Source organism: Oryctolagus cuniculus, chromosome 15, assembly GCF_964237555.1.
Source record: "Oryctolagus cuniculus chromosome 15, mOryCun1.1, whole genome shotgun sequence".
NCBI lineage: Eukaryota > Metazoa > Chordata > Mammalia > Lagomorpha > Leporidae > Oryctolagus > Oryctolagus cuniculus.
Window position 1 is genome coordinate 9113041 of NC_091446.1, and position 22131 is coordinate 9135171.

At 42.3% G+C, this 22131-nt stretch overlaps 1 protein-coding gene and 1 long non-coding RNA gene across 20 annotated transcripts in view; one reads left to right on the plus strand and one right to left on the minus strand.

Moving 5' to 3' along the window:
• The window catches only part of ATE1 (arginyltransferase 1), a 182962-nt gene that overhangs the window by 92314 nt on the left and 68517 nt on the right, over positions 1-22131 (plus strand). For 3 of the 19 annotated variants that reach the window (XM_070057115.1, XM_070057114.1, XM_051824250.2), the window contains exon 11: positions 8586-8839. The exons of the other annotated variants lie outside the window; for them this stretch is intronic. In XM_070057115.1, the coding sequence (XP_069913216.1) occupies positions 8586-8825 (240 nt within the window). In that variant the 3' untranslated portion in view covers positions 8826-8839. Of the gene's footprint in view, positions 1-8585; positions 8840-22131 lie in introns of those variants that run through there. 19 annotated transcript variants of the gene reach the window in all.
• On the minus strand, positions 3791-20811 carry LOC138845280 (uncharacterized). The gene is made up of 3 exons (XR_011382202.1): positions 20685-20811; positions 20505-20602; positions 3791-3926 (listed from the first exon to the last, which is right to left on the minus strand). It is a non-coding gene; the product is annotated as an uncharacterized lncRNA (long non-coding RNA).

Sequence of the window (22131 nt, forward strand, 5' to 3'; positions counted from 1 at the left end):
TTTTTTTTTTTCTTTTTTTAGAAGATTTATTTATTTACTTGAAAGTGTTACACACACACATACACACACACACAGAAAAAGAGAGAGAGAGAGAGGTCTTCCATCTGCTGGTTCACTCCCTAGTTGGCCACAATAATGGGAGCTGCACCAATCCAGAGCCAGGAGCTTCTTCCAGGTCTCCCACATGGGTGCAGGGGCCCAAGGACTTGTGCCATCTTCTGCTTTCCTAGGCTGTAGCAGAGAGCTGGATTGGGAGAGGAGCATCTGGGACTAGATGGGATGCCGGCTCTGCAGACAGAGGATTAATCTACTGAGCCACAGTGCTGGCCCCATCATGGACACTTTTAACTCACACCTTTGCTAACTCTAGTCCTGACTAAATATTTTATGTTCTCTAGGGGCTTCCTAGGTTGAGTTCTGCTTGGAATTTGAAATCAGCCCATATCTCTTTATATGTTATCTTTGTAATCTTCATCACAGGTTTTTTTTTTTTTTTTTTTTTTTTTTGGACAGGCAGAGTGGACAGTGAGAGAGAGAGACAGAGAGAAAGGTCTTCCTTTGCCGTTGGTTCACCCTCCAATGGCCACCGCAGCCGGTGCACCGCGCTGATCCAATGGCAGGAGCCAGGAGCCAGGTGCTTTTCCTGGTCTCCCATGGGGTGCAGGGCCCAAGCACTTGGGCCATCCTCCACTGCACTCCCTGGCCACAGCAGAGAGCTGGCCTGGAAGAGGGGCAACCGGGACAGAATCCGGCGCCCCGACCGGGACTAGAACCCGGTGTGCCGGCGCCGCTAGGCGGAGGATTAGCCTAGTGAGCCGCGGCGCCGGCCAGGTTTTTGTTTTTTTTAATTAGTTTTTTCAGCCTTAGTTCAGGCTTTAATTTTGTGCATAGTGATATTCATGGTATTGATACCATTTTATTTTATCTTGTATCCCATCTTTGGCACATTTTTTTTCCTTTAAAAATTCTATATTCAATTAATTTTATGCCTCAAAATTTTATATACAAGTTGTATATCCTGCATCTGAAGTGTTTGGGACCAGAAGAGTTTAGGATTTCCAATATTTTTTTTTTACACTTTAAGTATTTTACATATACTTCAATATCTTGGTTCCAAGGCCTGAGTCTTAAAGAATGAAATTCATTTATGTTTCACCAATACTATATATTCTGCAGGTACATCTGTACAATATTTGTAGTGCATATACATTTTCTGTTGTGCCCTGTCACATGTGGTTAAGTGTGGACTTTTCAACTTGTGACAACTTATCACTGCCCCATAATGTTTACATTTTGGAGCATTTAGGATTTCAAATTTTTGTATCAGAGATGCTTAACTTATGTATGGGTGCTTTTTTAAAATTATTCACCTTTATCACTTTTCCTTGAGTATTCAAAATTAGTTACTTCATTGTTTTATACTTTAAACTTAATTTAGTTTTCCAATGCAGATTTTTTAAAAATGTATTTTCCTGTGCTTTCTAAATGTTTATTATTTGTACGTTAGGCCCCTTCCCATACACTTTAGGACTCTGATTGCATTTGCAAATAAAGTGTACAGAAATGTTTTTGGGCATAATTTGAATACTTTCTCCTCTATGTTATCTCTCCGACTACTGCTGTGAGGCTATTTTGTGATCTGAGAGAGGCGTTTTGACGGAATTCTTTCTCCAGACTTGTATGCAGGCCAAGCAAACAGTGATTTCGGTTAGTCTGCTTGGATAGTGGAAACAGCAGCAAAGGTTCTGAGATGTCAGAAAGGAAGCAAAGGGGGAATTCCTCTGGGTGAGTCACCGTGCGTGAAGTGCTCGGCTCCAGTGTGGTCAGGAGCCTGGAGCTCTGCAGGGCTTTGCCCTCGGGAAGGTACTTGGTATCACTGTCTGAGAAGCATCCGCAAGGAGGAAAAGCTGGAGTTAACAGAGCGGCATCTGCAGAACCGGGTGTTGCTGGAAGCTGCCGTCAGCCATGTTTGCAGCTTCCTGACCAAACAAATTAGTCAGTGTGATTTCACTACAGTTTTGCAGCCCAGGGTGGTGCTGTGGGCACACGTGGCAGTGACTTTGCTACTGCTGGGCCAAAAGGGATTCAAATGATCTCATCAGCTACCCACAAGCACAAGAAACAAAATATTGGACTCTTGATTCAGCATCTGTTTTCTTGATGTCAAATGTTCAGTGAATTAGACATAGTAAAAGGAAATTACCAAAGAATAATTTTAGTAAGGATTTTTTAATGCCCCCTAGAGGCAGTGGGAAGCAGAATTCTCAGTGCTCATCAGATTCTTTTCTGGAATTGTCACGTGTGATATGAGTCTCATCAGAGTCAAAAGCAGTTCCTTCAGGGTCACCTCTTCCAAGATGCTCAGACCAGATGAGAACGTTGAAGCGCAAGCTGATTCACCTGCCTAGAGTTCGCATTAACTCACATTGTGATTTAAACAACATTAAAGGGTTCAAACTTAGGAACTAATGTTCCGGCAAACGGCGTGGTTTATCAGGCTTATGGTAATTTTGAAGTGTCCTAAAAGACAGCGTATTAATTAATGGTAAGTGTTAACTGGAGAATAAAATACACTGTTGAATCACGTGCCCTATGTTTCCCATTGCTTTCCACTCCACAGTGAAACTGAAAGCTTGGCGATAGTGCATGATCCCTAACCTCTGAAAAATACTGGTCATCTTGGGAGCTTTTGGAGAAATACTAATGTCTGAGCTGTGCCCTGACTTACTGAGAAAGGAAACTTGCTGCATCTTTATAAAGCTCATTCTGTGGTATCTAGCCACTATCTTATATGCCCTTGAACTTCCTGTCTGGTGGTCTGTGCCGTCTGTTGAGCTGGCATACAGGTGCGTGTGCAAGTCTGAGCTTCTTTTCCAGACCAAGCTTGCTCACCAGTCCTCCCATGAAGTCGCTCCTGCGTCTGTCCCTCGGCAGCTGGTTCACCTTCACTCTGGCCCCTTCATTTGAATCTGTTTCTGAGAGCTGTTTACTGTTACATACTTATCTGTAGGCTCCTCTTGTTGTAGGCATGTGTTATTAGAGGTCCTACTCTGTATAAAACATTGTGTTGGATGCTAAACCAAGAGGAGGAGGGCCAGCGCTGTGGCACAGTGGGTTAAAGCCCCAGCCAGCAGTGCCGGCATCCCATACGGACGCCAGTTTGAGACCTGGCTGCTCCACTTCCAACCCAGCTCTCTGCTATGGCCTGGGAAAGCAGTAGAAGATGGCCCAAGTCCTTGGGCCCCTGTACCCACAGGGAGACCTGGAAGAAGCTCCTGGCTTCAGCTCTGGCTATTGAAGTCATTGGAGAGTGAACCAGCAGATGGAAGATCTCTCTCTCTCTCTCTCTTTCTCTCTCTCTCTACCTCTCTGACTTAAATAAAATAAATCTTTAAAAAAAAGAAACTAAAAAAAAAAATTAAGAGGAAGATGAGCAACATGGTTCCTGCTTTTCTGTCCTTGAGCAAACCATGTCACTATCCCCAGTGCTCAGCAAATTAATGGACAAATGGAAGCTGTTCAAGGGGGCTTATGGACGTGCATTGCATATGGAGGTCAGATAATCGCCTGGATAAAACAGGAAGTGAAGCAAAGTGCTGAGTGCACGCAGCTGATGGCACTATTTGAAACTTTGGGCTTAGGAAAAACAAGTCTCATCATAGCAGAATTGTTTATATTTTCTGTGAATTATTTTTAAACAGATTCGAAATTTTTTCAAAAAGATTTTTATTTGAGAGGTAGAGTTACAGAGAGAGGGAGAGAGAACTGTCTTCCATCCGCTGGTTCACTTCCCAGATGGCCACAATGATGGGAGCTGAGCCATTCTGGAGCCAGGAGCCAGGATCATCTTCTAGGTCTCCCACTCAGGTCCAGGGACCCAAGCACTTGGGCCATCTTCCACTGCTTTCCTGAGTAGTAGCAGAGAGCTGTATCGGAAGAGGAGCGGATGGGAATTGAACCGGTGCCCATTTTGGATGCCCTTGCCACAGTCGGAGGCTTAGCCCACCATGCCACAGCGCCGGCCCCAATTTCCTGTGAGTTCTTTTCTCTTCTACCCCCTGCATTTTTTAAAAAGTAAACTTGTTACTGAAGTTGATAAGCAATATAAAGTACACTAATCTTAAGTGTACAACTTGATATACAAGAAATAACATTGTGAGCACCCCCACAGTACCTCCAAGCACCTCGATTCCTAGTCTATTTCCCAAAATAACCACTTCTTTGACTTCTAACACCATGGGCTAGTTTGCCTGCTTTTCGCACTGTACATAAATGGCTTAATTCAGCACTGTACTTCTGTTTGTGGCATTTATCCATGTGTGTGTAGCAATAGGTGTGTTTCATTCTCATTGCTGAGTGTGGTATGCTATGTAATGAACACACCACATTTCATTTGCCCACTCTACCACGGATGGACTGTTTCCAGGTTTTTGCTAATATAAGTATGTCTGTGAATACTTTATGTGTTATACGTGAACATACGTATAACTTGGATGCGAATTTCCAGATTGTAGGATGTGTGCAAATTCAGGTTTAGTTCCCATAATTTTTTAAAAAAAAAAGCGATTGAGGGGCAAGCGCTTGACTCAGTGGTTAAGATGCCACATGGGCATATTCCTGGTCAGGGTGCCCTGGTTGAGACCCCGCTCCACTTCCAGTGTGGCTTCCTGCTAACGTACATCCTGGGAGGCAGCAGGTGACAGCTCAAGTACTTGGGTTCCTGCCACCCATCTGGGAGACCTGGATGGAATTCCTGCCTCCTGGGTGCCGCGTAGTCAAGCCTCATCTGTTTTGGGCATATGCGGAAGGAATCAAGGGATGGAGATTTCTCTCTCTCTCTCTGCCTTTCAATGTAAAGTGAAAATAGATAAACAAATAAAATTTTTAAAGTGGTTGAACTGACTTACACTTTTCTTTCTTTACTGGCCAATCTGTTTTACAGCGAGTAAGTCAGCTTTGCTCTGGTGGAGTTCTTCCAGGTAACTGCAAACAGGAAACTGTGAGAACCTCTTCAGTTAAAACAGGGTGATATGTCTGTGGGAATCCAGATAACAGTGTAACTGAAGTACAGGGAAGAGCTGTTTATGCATTAATAGTAGTGATATCAGACGATTTGTAATCACTTCCTGTTTGTATCATTTGCCTTAGATCATTGTTTATGGTGTGTCTTTAATTATAGGGGGGGTTCAACTTTTTTTTTAAGATTTATTTTTATTTATTTGAAAGAGTTACAGAGAGAGAGAGAGAGGTCTTCCATCCACTGGTTCACTTCCCAAATGGCTGCCACGGCTGGAGCTGAGCCGATTGGAAGCCGGGGCCAGGAGCTTCCTCTGGGTCTACCATGTGGGTACAGAGGGCCAATGACTTGGCCCATCTACCACTGCTTTCCCAGGCACACTAGCAGGGACTCCAGCCGGCGCCTATATGGGATGGCAGCGCTGAAGGCTGGGGCTTTTACCTGCTGCTCCACGGCGGGGGCACCAAGTTTCTACTCTTTATGTATTAGATTCTGTTGATCCTTGTCCTTTACGGTTTCTGGCTTCTGAATCATGGTTTCAAGAGTCTCTCAGCATACCCCACCCCCCATAGTGAAACAGTGGTTATATTTAATTTCAATTGATGTGGAAATTCTCATCATCTTGTTGGGTGACACATTTGTTATGTTACTCCATGTATGTAGAACACACAGGAGTGTGTACTTATAGGGAGGATGTTCACTGAAGTGTTAGCACTGTTGCTGCCAAAAGAGTACGTGTTACCTTTACAGTTATTTCTTGTTTTCATTTAGGGTAAGAATAGGTAGAAATACAGGGTTGAGATTATGTGAAAATAATGGGATTAACTCATTTATCCATCACATTCCTACCTTTAAGTACTGCATGTAACTTTTTAAATGATAGTGTAATTTTCAAGTTAATGAAAATGAAATGATAGGAAGTAGTGAATTATTTCTTTCTGCATGAGAGGGGGATTTAAAATATTTGTGAAAAAATGGAAATAAAGGATAATACATATTTTCCATGAACTAGTCAAAGCCTTCTCTGTAAGTATACTCGTAGTTAGACTGGAAATTGAAAATTAGCCTATTGTAGAAACATTAATTTAATTCTGGTTAGGATAGGAGCATTGCCATTGTGGTTAGTGTCATTCTGATTGCCATTTAAGTACTGGGTTTTTTGTATAAAAAGGTTACAGTAAGGAACAATTCCACTTACCCACTTAGCTTGTTCTTGCTGTTACTGTGAATTATTTTCTAGCTTTTGTAGTTCTAAGCAAATTTTTTTGTGTGTTTGTAAATGTTATGTAAAGGGATACATCAAAAAGTTCATGGAAAAATAGAATTTAAAGATACCTATTTCAGTACCTAAAACCACATATAGTTTTTTCAAAATACACATTTTCATGAACTTTTAAAGATCTCTTATGAGTCTTATACTTAATGTGACTCAAGTGAAGAAAAATGAAATAGAACTTTAAATTTTTTTATTTATACAAGGTGAGCAAATGTCATGTATTTCATATATTCAGATTCAAGAGCACAGTGGTTTCCCGCTCGACCCTCCCTCCCTCCTGTGCTCCCACTCTTGCTCCTCTTTTATTTTTTCCCCAATTTTTACAGTGACATACTTTCAGTTTATTTTATAATCGTAAGCTAAACCCTCCATGAAATAAAGAATTTACCAAGTAGAAAGTAGAAAAACCACCATTCCTCAAGAGTATGGACAAGGATTATAAACAGTAATCAAATATCAAAATGTCAGTTTTGCCCATATATATTACATTTTTAAATGAGTTGGCATAAATCAGGGAAAACATATTTGTCTTTTTGGGAGTGGCTTATTTCACACAATGTAATGGTTCCAGTTGCATCCATTTTGCAAAAGATGGGATTTCATTTTTTTTTTTTTTTGAGGCTGAGCAGTATTCCATAGTGTATATATACCACATTTCCTATATCCAGTCATCAGTTAAGGGACATTTGGGTTGATTCCATTTCTTAGCTATTGTGAGTTGAGCTGCTGTAAACATGTTACCGATAACTCTTTCATAAGCTGATTTCATTTTGTTTGGGTAAATTCCCAGGAGTGGGATGGCTGGGTCATGTGGTAGATCTGTTTTCAGGATTCTGAGGAATCTCCATGCTGTCTTTCATAGTGGTTATGCTAGTTTACATTCCCACCAACACTGTATTGGGATTGTCAGTTTTTTTTAATGTTTTCTTCTTTTTGTTTTGTTTGATTGAGATATTTCCAAAGATTTGTCTTCTAACTCAAATATTCTTTCTTTTGCCTTACCAACTCTGTTGTTAAGGCTTTCTACTATATTTTTTATTTGACATACTGAATTATTCATTTCTAATATTTCAGATTAATTTTCTCTTCAACATCTCTATCTCTTGGCAAATTTTTTCATCTATGTCATGTATGGATTTAACTCCTGAATTTGCTTCTCACTGTTTTTGAGTAATCTTCTGATCATTGTTTTGAAATCCATTTTAGACATTTCATTGCCTTCAGGTTCTAATGTTGATGTCACGTTGTGTTCCTTTGGAGGAGTCCTGTTGTCTTCCTTGTTCATGTTCTCTTATTTCTGGGTTTATTTCTGGCATCTGTGGGGCTGCTTGTTGGTTTTCTCCTCTGATCCTTTTCTCTTTGGAGTAGATCTCTGCTCCTTCCCTCGATATTCAGAGGCGTATGCTGGGTGTGGCCAGGGGGCTCCAGCCAGTGCTTGGGAGTGGTGCAAGAGTCCAGGGTGACGCCCAAGGAGGGCACGCTAGATCTCTGTTGCCAGGGGAGAAGGTAGGATCACATCGGCTGGTGTGATCTCTGCCTCACCTCCTCTCTGCCAAGGTGATCAGTATCTGCAGTCAGCCCACCGTGGCTACACACCCCACTCATACAGGCACGTGAACTGCACAGATGATGTGAGCACAGAACCCTCTGCAGTGACTCCCCCCAGCCCCCCAAAGCACTCAGGGAGCTCTGAACCTCTGAAGCCAGGTGCAGTGATTGCCCAGAGACCCACCTGCACATCCTCCCTGCCATGCAGTCACGGAACTTCCAGTCTCAGCACACTGGGCCCCGCTGCACCGCGGTGCCAGTCTCAGCACACTGGGCCCCGCTGCGCCGCGGTGCCAGCGCCTTCCTCACTGGATTGTGAGTTTCTGGAAACGGAATTTGTGGTAATTTTTTTTTCCTAGCAGCAATCCTTTGTTTTATAGTAAATGTTTGGGACCTCTTTGGGTGGCTGACTACAGATACAAGGGTAATGAATCAGTTGGTCACCAAATGGGGGAGAAATGCGTATCTGTGTCAAATAAAGTGACATTATTTGGCATTTCTCCAGGATAAGTCTCTATAATTTTGGCAATATTGATCAAATATAAGCTTACTAAAAGACTTTTTTTTAATGATGAGGAAGCCATTGTGTTTGAATTGTCAGATAAATGAACAGTAGAAATATCCTTGCATTTGCCTTTTTCTTCAGTTCTGTTTTAGGCATTATGAATAATTAACTTAGAATATTTGTCATTCTAAAATGATATTGGGGCAGGCACTGTGGCATAACGCTGGCATCCCATATAGGCGCTGGTTCAAGTCCCCGCTGCTCCACTTCAGATCCAGCTGTCTGCTATGACCTGGGAAAACAGTAGAGGATGGCTTGCACCTACATGGGAGACCTGGCTTCTGGCTTCGTATCAGTGTTGCTCTGGCCGTTGCAGTCAATTGAGGAGTGAACCAGCCGATAGAAGATCTCTCTCTCTGCCTCTGCCTCTCTGTAACTCTGCCTTCAAACAAATAAATCTTTTAAAAAATATAAAATGATATTATAAATATTATATATGACTTACATTTGAATTAAAGGTTTATTTATAAGTAGGTAAATTTAGAAATATTTCTTAGTGCATTTATGCTGCAGTGATAAAATATGACCGAGGGATTTATTAACAGAAAGTTATTTCTCACAGTTCTGGAGGCCGGGAAATCCAAGCTCAGAGTGCTGGCAGATACGATGTTTGTTGAGCACTGGTGCTCTCTGCTTCTAAGATGACACCTTGAACACAGTGTCCTCAAAGAGCAGGATGGACGCAAGGGCTGAAAGGGGACAGATGCTGTGTCCTCATGTGATACGAGAACAAAAGGGGCTTAAGCCGTTCTGGAAGGCACTGATGGATTCAGAGGATGGAGACCTCATGAATTACCCCCCACAGGCCCCACTTCCTAGTTGCACTGCAGTAGGGATTAAGTTTCAGCCTGTGGGGGCACTCATTCAGAGGGTAAGCATACTGAATTAAGTAAGGCCCATTCCAAGTCAGACCCTTGAAATAACTAATAAAATACAGGTTAGAATCTTTTTTCAATAGAGTAATGATAAAACTGGGATAATCATATAATATAAACTTATAAGTCTAATCACTAACCTATCAAAATCACATTAATTTGTTTCATGATCTAACAAATTAGCTGTAGAATGGCCATGAAGTGTAATGAATAGGAATCCACTCTTGAGTCCCTATTCCTCCTTGCTCTACAATAGTGGGTCTCTACTGGGCACAGTGTTGTAGTCCACTCCCATTCCTAACTTGCTGTGGAAGTCTCTTGGCTTCCTGTTACAGAGTTGCTGTGGGTAATTTGAGTCTTGCTGTCAAAAAGGAACTCATGGGAAGATTAATTTTGAGCTCACTGTAACAACCTTGAAATAAACTGTACTACCCACAAGAGGGAAGTTGTTCATGTCTAATTCATGACCCTGTGCAGCCATAAATTCACGGATGATCCTAAGACTGCCTTAAATTTTCCCTTGTGGGGGACTTGTGTGGCACCCCTGTCAGCTTAAAGCTGCCGAATGCTTCTGTGTAGAGAGAGAGCTCTAGCAGTGCTCGAGGGCTGGCAGAAGCAGTGGCAACAAGGGCTGAGGTTCCCGAGATGGTGCTTTCTCTTTGAGGTCTGATGGACGTGGTCGGAGCTGATTTTTTTTCCCCTTGTAGAAATATAAAGAAATTTGGCAGCATCACTGTAACTGCATGTTTTGGATTACTTTCACTCAAGCACCCAGATTTGGTTCATCTTTTTCAGCACAAAGAGCTCCCTGCCCACCGGAGCGTGTGTTTTGGGAAAGCAGGCTGTGCTCACTTCGAGCTCCACGTACGTGCTCAGTGTCTCCGTCTGCGGCGGGCAGGTCTGCTGCTCGGGAGAAACACACGTGCATAGGCGTCTTGGTTTGTTTTTCTGACCTAGTGTTCTACTTTGCTGTTAGAATTAAACTGATTTCCCTAGCCTTCCCTGCCCTCTCCCCAAGGATGCACCCTCACAGCTTAGTTCCTTTCTCCTTTTTCTGTTTTGACATCCTCCTCTGTGTTCTGTAAAAATCAGCAGCTGTGAGATCTTTTCAAACTGAATACTTTCAAATGCCTTGTTACCGAAGTTCGTGCTACTAGCTGGTGGAAGCTGCCGGGAGCCTCACAAGCCCGGCTGTACAGCAGCCACGTGGAAGCGGCAGTGCTGAGAGGCAGAGGCAGGCCAGCGTCCTCATCGCCATCTCCCGCCATCCTGTGTCCAGCCTCTGTGCAGGGTCTGTTTCCACTGTGAGAGATGTTCTGTGCAGTCCAGGAGCCTTTGCTGCTCTTCGAGGTTTCTCGTTCCTTCCTGGCGCCTCCCTGCCGTCTGCACCTCCTGTCATTCCAGTGCTTCATTCTCTTCTCCCTTTAAGACCAAGTGTAACACTGCAGTGTTCCATCCTGCACCACTTTTGCAATTCTTTTTTTTTGGGGGCATCCCTTCAGCCATTAGTTGTATGTGTGTTTATAACTTGGAATTAATCTGTGACCTGCATAGTGATTTACAGCAATCTTTCTATTTCTTTGTTATGTTTGCCCGCTCAGGGAAGTCCTGTCTGCTGTGCCCACACGCCTTTTCTGAGGGAAATCACTATTCCCAGGCTGTCTGCCGAAAATGTGTTTAGGTCACCATGTTGTACCTTGTGTCCTTTTCATCGTAACCACTGTTGACTTGACCAGGGACCCGTGTCTGACCCAAAGAATAGCCATTCTCGGTAGATCAGTATCACGCCATGCTCACCAATGTAGCTTGCCCAGTGAATAAGGGTGGCCAAACCAACTGTACCACCTCTTACTGGATGGAGACTGTAGGGAGAAGCAGTGGTTCTTGTTTTCACACAGAGAGCTGTCCCAGGGAGCAGTAAGAAGCATTCCAGGCTTCATAAGTGTGGATCCACCGAGTCTGAAATTGTGTGCATATTTTTGTGCACAAACAGATTTATCTTGGGGACAGAATCCACAAGTTTCTTTCATCTGGTTTTCAAAGGGCTCTGCGAATCCAAAGATAACAAGATGAGGGGCGTGAAATGGTAGGGGGAGCTGGAGCGAGTGAAGAGCAGATGGAAACAGAGTGGGGTCTAGCTGCTGAGGAATGCAGCCAGCTTCTGTTACACCTGCTTGCCAGTTCTTAATCTTCCTGGAGAGTCGTGGGTCGTCTGGAGGTCTGAACCTCCCATGACTACTGTTTTCTTCCTTGTTTCCTTATGACCCTATAGTGTCACGTTCTCTTCTGTTGGTGTGAGGGATCACCTGTGTAAATTTCTCCATTTCTTCAACTCAAAGAGCCACACTAACAGCCTCGCCTATCAGCAGTCTAAGGTGATAAAGGGAGTACCAGTTGTGCCATCTTTCCTTCCCACTCGGAGCTCCATGCTGTGGTCAGTACATACATGGTGAATGACTGCTTACCCACAAATGGAGATAAAGGATGGTCGCTTATTCTGTAGGAGCAGGAAATGATGAGGTCCAATACCATGAATACTTTGTCATTTTTTCCTATACAGTAAAGCATTTCTATTTTTACTGTGTTCTCCTTAGGATTGTGTAGGAGTCCAAAGAGAGGTTAGTGGGCCATGTTTCTGTCTGTGCTTGATTTATATTTACTGAGATAAATGCTACATAAAAACAATGAAAAATTTATGTGAGTAGATGTTAGAGAATATTATAGTATCTGAACTTTTGAAATACTGAAAAAGGTTATTCAGGTGGAGGATTATCTTCCCTGAGATTTTTGAAAACCAAAGTCATTGACAAACAGAATATTGGTTGTCGTGAAATATGCTTGTGACCTTCATACCTTTGAGACTGAGAAAGGCCATCTGAACACTTTGGGGCTAAATCAATGGAAACTGAGATCAAGGTGATACGAGTTTGTAGGGCTTTTTGTAGAATAGGTAGTAGTGACTTCTGTAGCTTGGAACTACTCAGGTTTTTTTTTTTTTTTAAGATTTATTTATTTGAAAGAGTTAGAGGTCTTCCATCCACTGGTTCACTCCTCAGTGTGGCTGCCTTGGCCAGGTGGAACTTGACCAGGAGCCAGGAGCTTCTTCTGGGTTTCCCATGTGGGTAGTGGGGACCCAAGCTCTTGGGCCATCTTCTGTTGCTTTTGCCAGGCCATTGATAGTTTAACTTGACTTTGACAGCATTTCTTCTAAGGCTATGCTGCTGTTTGCATTTTGACTAGAACTGCGTCTCATCTGTGAGTGGCAGGGCCCCCAGTGACGTGGGCGAAGATCTCCAGCAGCGTCTCCCAGGCGTATCAGCAGGGAGACGGGTAGGAAGTAGAGCAACCAGGACTCAGGGTGGGGCTTTGAAACAGGAGCCTTAACTTCCTGTGCCACAATGCCGGCCCCTGAACTTTTTTTTTTTTTTTAAATTACAGTGAGGGAGAAGAGAATGGAAACAGCCTTGTCCTAAAAAATGAAACTCCAGAAAATGTGTATTTTCTTTTTAACTAATCTCCTAATAAATTTTTTATTGTTTTCATTACTATTTTTCTTGGGTGCTGAAGTATTAAGCTAGAACACAAATATCAGAAATGCATATTTATGTGAGCTGGTTTACTTGCATGTGGTTACTGGGGGTCATCCTGATAGGCCAGGGGATGTCAGTGCTAAGAGAGTTCTTGGGAGAACAAGGACCTTTCCCTGCCCTACCCCTTTCCCTGTTTTTTTTTTTTTTATTATTATTATTACCATTTATTGATTATCTTTGACTTTTTCCTTCTCAACTCTTTTGGGGAAACTGAGGAAAAATTACAAAAGAAACATTTGGGATGCATGTGCATCTACTGTTATCCTGGAGCCCAATACACTATAGTCCCATTGTATTGTTAAGGATGGGGAGTACAAGTCATGGAAAGGAAATTTCTGCTCTCGTATTCCTGGCCTCCTATTCCAGTACAGTGCTGCGTAGTTGAACTGCTCTTGTTTCACAAAGAAAACATCAGGAGAATGATAACGCTTTTTCATGTTTCCTTTGGACATAAAACCTTAGAAGAGTCTAGAGAGGTGGTATTTTTATTGCCTTAATTCAGGTTAATTATAACAAATTCATTGTAGGAGCTTGGTTGAACTGTTTGGGGTCAGCTTTGTAAGATTGCTGAGCCTTGAGTGAGAGGCCTGATACGCAGTTGCACCTGTTTCTGAGTATAGCATTCATGTTCTTGTTAATCCAGCTCTGCTTTGGAAACTTTGCTATTCCCAGATATAGCCCAAGGCCCTCAACTAGTATTCCATTAATGGATATTCATACAGTAGCCTTTGTTTTTATTTATTTGGAAGTACTTTCAAACTTTCAGAAAAGTTACAAGAATAAAAACAGTACAAAAAATGCCTGAGAGCTTTCAAGATGGTGGAGTAGAGAGGGAGCTTACTACTCTAGTCTAGGAGAAGATAGTTTAAAAGAAGTGGAAAGAGTCGGTCTAAGGGAAGAGTTAGGGAGAAAATGGCAGAGGAAACTCTACGCAAATTAGAGGGACACATTGGACCTACGTGGAGGGCATGGATGCCCACAACTCGGGCCTCCAGCACCTGAGGGCTTCCATACCAGTGCTGGTGAGTGAAGTGAGACAGACTGCAGCACCCCAAGCCATTGGTGATAAAGCTACAGGAACAGCCTAGAGGGAACCCAGCTTGGAAGCCCATGAGGAATAGTGTACCCGCCAAACTAGAGGAGAAACAAAAAGGGGGGACACGTTTCCCTCTCCCCAGTCACCTTACAACCATGTAGCGTAACGAGCCGATAGAGCAGGTGCCATTTTCTACATATGTAACAGCTGCACCAGCTAGTGTCCGCGCCGGCAACCAGCCAAGTGGAGACTCCTGACTCTGGTATGGAGAACTAATGGGGGGCTGGGACTATGAGAAAATCGGAGGCTGTGTTGGAGGGCTCAGGGTGTGGCTGGGACTTTGGGCAGTCACTGTGGGAGACTCCACACGCTCAAGGCATCCTGATTACTTGGTGAGGGACATTGCTGGGGAATCTCAGCTTACATTAAGGACTGCACAGATCTTTTGTGTGGTCCTTGTACGATTATATCCAGTGGGGCTAGTGCTCAGACAGTGGTCTCCATTGAGGAGAGGAGCTTAGCTGAGCAGAATAAACCTCCCTTCTGACCAAAAAAAAAAAAAAAAAAAAATTTGCCTCACCAAACCTGTGTATGTCACTTTGTCACTTTAGATGCCCTTCACCCTGGATAACTGAATAGAGCTCCTTGGCCACACCTACCACCTAGTTATATGCCTCTAGTTATTCACTGAAAGCAGTCCACTTATCTACAGAGGAATAGAGCAAAGATAAAAGCCACCATAGGGAGAAAACAAAGAAGAAACCAATGAGTATTTCCACAAATGCCGAATAACAAACATGCCAATTCAAGAAACAAAAATAAGGAAGGCAACATGATGCTCCCAAAAGAGCACAACACTTCAATAGTAGATTGTGAAGATGATGAGATTGAAGAAATACCAGAAATAGAATTCAAAAACTTGCTCATAAGATTGCATAGAAGTAATCAGAAGCAAATGCACGAACTACTGAAATCCATACATGACATGAAAGAAAATTTCTCCCACAAAATTGAGATTTTAAAGAGAAATCAAAATGAAACTAATTCAATAGAACAAATAAAAAATGCAGTGGAAATCCGTAACAACAGAATTGGTGAAGTAGAAGAAAGAATATCTAACTTAAATGACGAAGCACAGGGAATTATATAGTCAGACCAAACACAAGAAGAAATTAGAAAGCTAAAGAACATTGTTGGGAATCTACAGGATACTATGAAACAACCCAACATATGGGTTCTAGGAGTTCCTGAAGGCGTGGAAAGAGGATTAGAAGGCTTCTTTAGTGAAATAATAACAGGAAACTTTCCTAATTTGGAGAAAGAAAAGGACGTCCAAGTACCGGAAGCACATAAAACTCCTAATAGACATGACCAGAAAAGACCTTCGCCATGATACATGGTAATCAGACTCTCCACAGTAAAACATAAAGAAAAGATCCTAAAATGTGCATGAGAGAAATGCCAGATTACTTTCAGAGGATCTCCAATTAGACTCAGAGCCGACTGCTCATCAGAAACCCTACAGGCTAGGAGAGAGTGGCAAGATATATTCCAAATCTTAAGAGAAAAAGTCAATCCAGAACACTAAACCCTGCAAAGCTCTCATTTATGAATTAAGTTGAAATAAAGACCTTCCATGACAAGTAGAAGTTGAAAGAATTTGTCACTACCTGTCCAGCCCTACAAAAGATGCTTAAGGACATGCTGCACACAGAAACACAGAAACATGGTCAACACTATGAAAGAAGGTAAAGGAAGAAAATCTCTCAGTAAAAGTTGTAAGGAAATTCAAAGTAAAAAAATAGGAATATTTTTGAAAGAATGGCAGGGCCAAGTCGTTACTTATCAATAGTCACCTTGAAAGTAAATGGTCTCAGCTCTCCAGTTAAAAGGCACAGACTGGGTGAATAGATTAAAAGCAAGACCCATCTATTTGCTGCCTTCAAGAAACACCTCTCACCAACAAAGATGCACGCAGAATGAAAGTGAAAAGATGAAAAAAAGATATTTCATGCCAACAGAAACCAAAAAAGAACTGGTGTAACCATCCTAATATCAGACAAAATAGACTAACACAAAAACTGTTAAAAGAGACCAGGGCACTATGTAATGATTAAGGGATCAATTCAACAGGAAGATGTGACTATTATAAATGTATATGCGCCTAACAGGGCACCTGGCTATTTAAAAGAAATGTTAAGGGATCTAAAGGGAGACATAAACTCCAGTACTATACTAATGGGGGACTTCAGTACCCTACTTTCAGCAATGGACAGATAGATGAACCAGACAGAAAATCATCAAGGAAACGGAGTTAATCAATAGTATAGACCAAATGGAACAAACATATCTACAGAACTTTATATCCTACAGATGCAGAATACACATTCTTATCAGTGTACGGAATTCTCTAGGATTAACCACATGCTAGGAAATAAAGCAAATCTCAGCAAAATTCAAAAAAATCAAAATTGTATGATGCATATTCTCGGATCACAATGGAAAGGAACTGGAAATAGCGACTCAGGAATCTCGGGAACATATGCAAACACATGGAGACTGAAAAACATGCTCCTGAATGAAATAAAAAACTTTCTGGAAACAAATGAAGGTGACAATACAACATAAACAACTTATGGGATACATCAAAAGCAGTGTTAAAAGGAAAGTTTATAGCAATTGGTGCCTACATCAAGAAATTGGAAAGCCACCAAATAAATGAGCTATCACTGCATCTCAAGGATCTAGAAAAACAACAGGAAACCAAAACCAGTAGGAGAAAAGTAATCAAAATTAGAAATCAACAAAATTGAAACCAAAAAACCAATACAAAAGATCAGCAAAAAGAAGAGCTCATTTTTTTGAAAATATAAAAAGTGACACACCATTGGCTCAACTAACGAACAAAAAGAGAAGATCCAAATCAATAAAATTAGAAATAAAAAGAGGGGCCGGTGCCATGGCTCACTTGGTTAATTCTCCTCCTGCGGTGCTGGCCTCCCATATGGGCGCTGGGTTCTAGTCCCGGTTGCTCCTCTTCCAGTCTAGCTCTCTGCTGTGGCCCGGGAAGGCCATGGATGATGGCCCAGGTGCTTGGGCCCCTGCACCCGTGTGGGAGACTAGGAGGAAGCACCTGGCTTCTGGCTTCGGTTTGGCAAGGTGCACTGGCTTTGGCGGTCATTTGGGGGATGAACCAACGGAAGGAAGACCTTTCTCTCTCTCTCACTGTCTAACTCTGCCTATCAAATAAAAAAAAAAAAAAAAAAAAGGAAAGGAAAATGTAACAACAGACACCACAGAAATAAAAAAGAATCATCAGAAATTACTACAAAGAGCTATATGCCAACAAACTGGGAAACCTAGAATAAATGGATAGATGATAGATTCCTTGACACATACAACCTACCTAAATTGAGCCATGAAGACATAGAAAATCTAAACAGACCCATAACGAAGACAGAAATTGAATCAGTAATAAAGACCCTCCCAATAATGAAAAGCCCAGGACTGGATGGCTTCATTGCTGAATTCTACCAGACATTTAAAGAACTAACTCAAATTCTCCAGCTCTTCAAAGAGAGAGAATCCTCCCAAATTCTTTCTTTGAAGCCAGCATCACCTCAATTCCTAAACCTGAAAAAGATGCAACAGAGAAATAGAATGACAGGCCAATTTCCCTGATGAATGTAGATGCTGAAATCCTCAACAAAATTCTAGTCATTCGAATCCAACAACACTTCAGAAAAGTAATCCACCCAGACCAAGTGTGATTTATCCCTGGTATGCAGATCAATCAATGAGATACAGCATAATAACAAAGTGAAGAACAAAAACCATATGATTATCTCAATGGATGTAGAGAAAGCATTTGATAAAATACATCTTTTCATGATGAAAACTTGAAGTGAATTCGGTATAGAAGGAACATTCCTCAACACGTTCAAAGATATTCTTCTCAGATCTAAAAAAAATGATGCTGAAATTGATATGAAAACATAGGTGACCTCGAATAGCTAAAGCAATCTTATACAACAGAAATGAAGCTGGAGGCATCACAATACCAGATTTCAAGACATACGATAAGACAGTTATAATCAAAACAGCCTGGTACTGGTACAGTAGCAGATGGATAGACCAGTGGAACAGAATAGAAATGCAGAAATCAATCCAAGCATTTGCAGCCAACTTCCATTGACGAAGGAGCTAAAAGCAATCCCTGGAGCAAGGACAGTCTCTTCAACAAATGGTGCTGGGGAAACGGGATCTCCACATGCAGGAGTATGAAGCAAGACCGCCACCTTACACCTTACACAAAAATCCACTCAACATGGCTTAAAGATCTAAATTTCTGACCCAGCACCATCAAATTATTAGAGAATATTGAGGAAACCCTGCGAGGCATTGGCACAGGCCCCTGAATATTGACAGTTATATATGAAAGGCTATTAAATCCTCCTTTTTCCAGCCATCTGTATGAAAGCATATTTTTTTCCTGTACTTTAGCTGAAACCATGCAGTGTAACACATTACACACAGCAGCAAATGGAAGAGTCCATCCATCTTCTACTAGACCAAGTGCTAAAAAATAAAATTTCTTAACTCATTGATATAGAAGTTGTTTTAAATTTGATAGTGAAGTTGAATTTTTTAAGCAACTATTATTTGTTATAATTTTGGATTTACAGAAAAGTTCAAAGATATTGCCAAGTTCCTGTGATACCCACACCCTAATTTCAGATGCCCCCCATGTATCTTATCCTGCACTGGCATATTCGTCAAAATCTCAGAAATCTGCATCAGGAGATGACTGCTTACTAAATGCCAGACTTTATTCAAATTCCACAGGCTTTTCCATTAATGTCCCCTCTATATTCCAGGGCCCAGTCCAGGGCACTTCATTCTGTTTAGTTGTCATGTCTCCCTTGTCTCTGACAGTTTCTCAGGCTTTCAAAGTTCTGTGGTTTTGGGCATTGACTGTCTTGAGTAGTCCTGGCCAGGTATTCTGTAGAATGTCCCCCAGTCTGGGCTTTTCTGATGTTTTTCTCATGGTTAAACTGGCTTAGGAGTTTTTGAAATAAACCTGTAGATGTGAAGTGCCCCTCTTATGGCATCGTTATCTGGACGTACATGATAGCCACATGACGTTGTTTGTTGGCGGTAATAGGTTGATTATGGTTTTACCAGTTTCTTCCACTGTATAGTTACTGTTCGCCCCTTTTCATATACTGTATTCTTTCTTTTTTTTTTTTTTTTTGACAGGCAGAGTAGACAGAGAGAAAGGTCTTCCTTTTTCCATTGGTTTACCCCCCAGTGGCCGCTGCGGCTGGCGCACTGTGCTGATCCGAAGCCAGGAGCCAGGTGCTTCCTCCTGGTCTCCCATGCGGGTGCAAGTCCCAAGGAGTTGGGCCATCCTCCACTGCACTCCTGGGCCATAGCAGAGAGCTAGACAGGAAGAGGAGGAAGAGGAGCAACCAGGACAAGACCAGTGCCCCGACCGGGACTAGAACCTGGGGTGCCGGCACCGCAGGTAGAGGATTAGCCTAGTGAGCCGCAGCGCTGGCCCATATACTGTATTCTTTCAAAGCAAGTCACTTATTCCTTAAGTTGGGGGAGGGGAGACGGAGCTCTACTCCTAGGAGGGGAGTATCTACAATATTAAATAGTTGTTTTTTTTTTTATGTAAGATATGCCCCTTCTGTACTTAATCGTTCACTTGTTTTATGTTACTATGATTCATTGATGTTTTATCTTACACTTTGGGTGATATTCCAATGCTGTATGATTTCCTTTGTTATTTACCTATTATATCCATGTGTGCAAACACGGCTGTTTCTGGGGATGCACTTGGACAACAGAAACAACTCGGCACCATTGGTGGTAGCCACTGGTGTGTGTGGGCATCTGCACTTGGCATTTCCCACTTGAAAGTGAGGATGAAATCTTGGATTACTGCTTCAAGGCCCGTGTGGAGGGGCTGTTGGGTTTTATTTAATGTTGTGTACTTGCTTAAGGACTAGACAATGCTGTGTTTTCACAAGAACAGTATGTCAGTGTTTTTGAAAAGACATCTAAAACTCCTACTGTTTGAAATTGTGGTATTTCTCAGGATTATTGAAGTTCATTGAGTGAAGTTAACTTGTCAAAGTGGAGAGTTATCTTTGAAATGATTATTTCCTTCTCCTGAGTGCCCTTTTTAGAAAAATTTGAGTAATTCCTCTTTAAAATTGGTAATAAATTGAGTATTAAGAATTAAAACTGCTTACAATGCTGTTAGCCAGGGATAATCCCGGTTAACATTTTTGTTGTAATTCCTTGGGCTTTGACGGCGTGCCTACGATCATTTTCCTCTGTATTTACAATATTCTTTTCTACCTTTCTCCTGTGTCAAGAGTATTTTCTGTAAATCCGTTCCATACATGTGATTTTAAATCACTGCAAATATTCTAATATTAAAAGGTGTCACAATCAAGTTCTTCCCACTATTTTATTGTAAATAGTGTGACAAACTTTTCGTGTATTTCTTTTTGAGACAGTATCACAGAATTAGTTCTTTTGTAATTTATACATTCACACGAAATGTAAGGAATTTCTTCTTACCTGGGAAATTTTCCTTGCAGGAGAGAGGAGGGAAATTCCACTCCAGAGCAGCATAAAGTTACACTGGTGCAGTACACGGGGTAGAACAAGGGTGCTTCCTGTTTTGGAAAAGATAAGCCAGTTAATTTTCAGTTTTCATTTTAATGCTTCTCAAACTTTTTATGGGGAAAATTCACTTACCTTGATTGCCTTCAGTTCTTTTTATATCCTGATAAAATGTAAGTGTGTCTTTCTGTTCCTGTAAATGTTCGTGCCTGTAAGGCACCGGTAAGCCTTGTTTCTGAGCACCAGTGGTGCTGATTGCACGTGGCTGCTTTAATTTCAGTTGAAAGCTAAAAGGTCACTTTTGTTTTCTCAGTATTTCCCAAGCTTGGTTGGCAAGTTCCCAAGAGGATTGTAAGGAAAGATGAAAACCTCAGCCCTCTGTAATAAGGGGGATGAGTGGGGAATAAAAGATCTCTCTTCTGAAGTTTCTGTTGAGACAGTTTGGCAGGGACGATGAGAAATACCTGAAGCAGTATGAACACAGATGATGTCCTTTGCCATTCCTGTTGTTTTCCCTCCTCAGCTTGCTTTCTCCTAGGTGTCTGCACTGAGGTCTGTGGCTCTGCCCTGATTCCATTGCATTTTTTTTTGAACCCCCGGTCGGGTCATCGAATGCCCCTTCAGATGAGCCTTTTCTGCTGTGCCCTTCCTGGTCTCAAGCAGGAGGACTGTCGGGCAGGTGTGGTTGGAGAGCTGCACGTCCTGGTGCATTGGTGGGCCCTGCTGCAGGACACACATCTGTGTCTGAGCCTTCAGGTTCATCTGTCAGCATCCCATTCTGTGACTCCCCCCACCCCCCTGACGCCCATGGCCGACTGAACCGAACTCTGCTGGGAGACTCCACTTCATTACATCTGTATGTCTGTTTTCTTCAGATTTTTTAATGCCAATTTTGCATTTTTGTAATGATACTATTTAGTTAAATATTAATTAAACTGATACAGGTTGTTTTTTAAAATATTGTTTACATTAAAATGTATTTGAATGTGGGGGCCGGCACTGTGGTGCAGTGGGTTAACGCCCTGCCCTGAAGTGCCAGCATCCCATATGGGTGCCGGTTTGAGACCCGGCTGCTCCACTTCCTATCCAGCTCTCTGCTATGGCCTGGGAGAGCAGTAGAAGATGGCCCAAGTCCTTGGGCCCCTGCACCCACATGGGAGACCCAGAAGAAGCTCCTGGCTCCTGGCTTCGGATCGGCGCAGCTCCGGCTGTTGCAGACAACTGGAGAGTGAACCATTGGATGGAAGACCTCTCTCTCTCTCTCTCTCTCTCTCTCTCTCTCTCTCTCTCTCTTCCTCTCCTCTCTGTAACTCTTTCAAATAAATAAATAAATCTTTAAATAGAATGAATTTGAATGCTTTGGGAAGACTCAAAAGTTGAGTTATAAAATAGTTATTGCTGGATTCATTGTAGATTGTCGCTCCCCCTCTTCGTGGAGGAACGACACAGGACCCTGCGCTGTTCTTTCTGTCTGCTCGGCCCTCCCCGGGTTTGCTGCTGGTTCTTCCCAGGTTGGCTACTATCCCTTCCACCTCCGTGGAAGGGCAGTTCCCCCTGGCCGCATTCCCCACTTCCGCAGGGG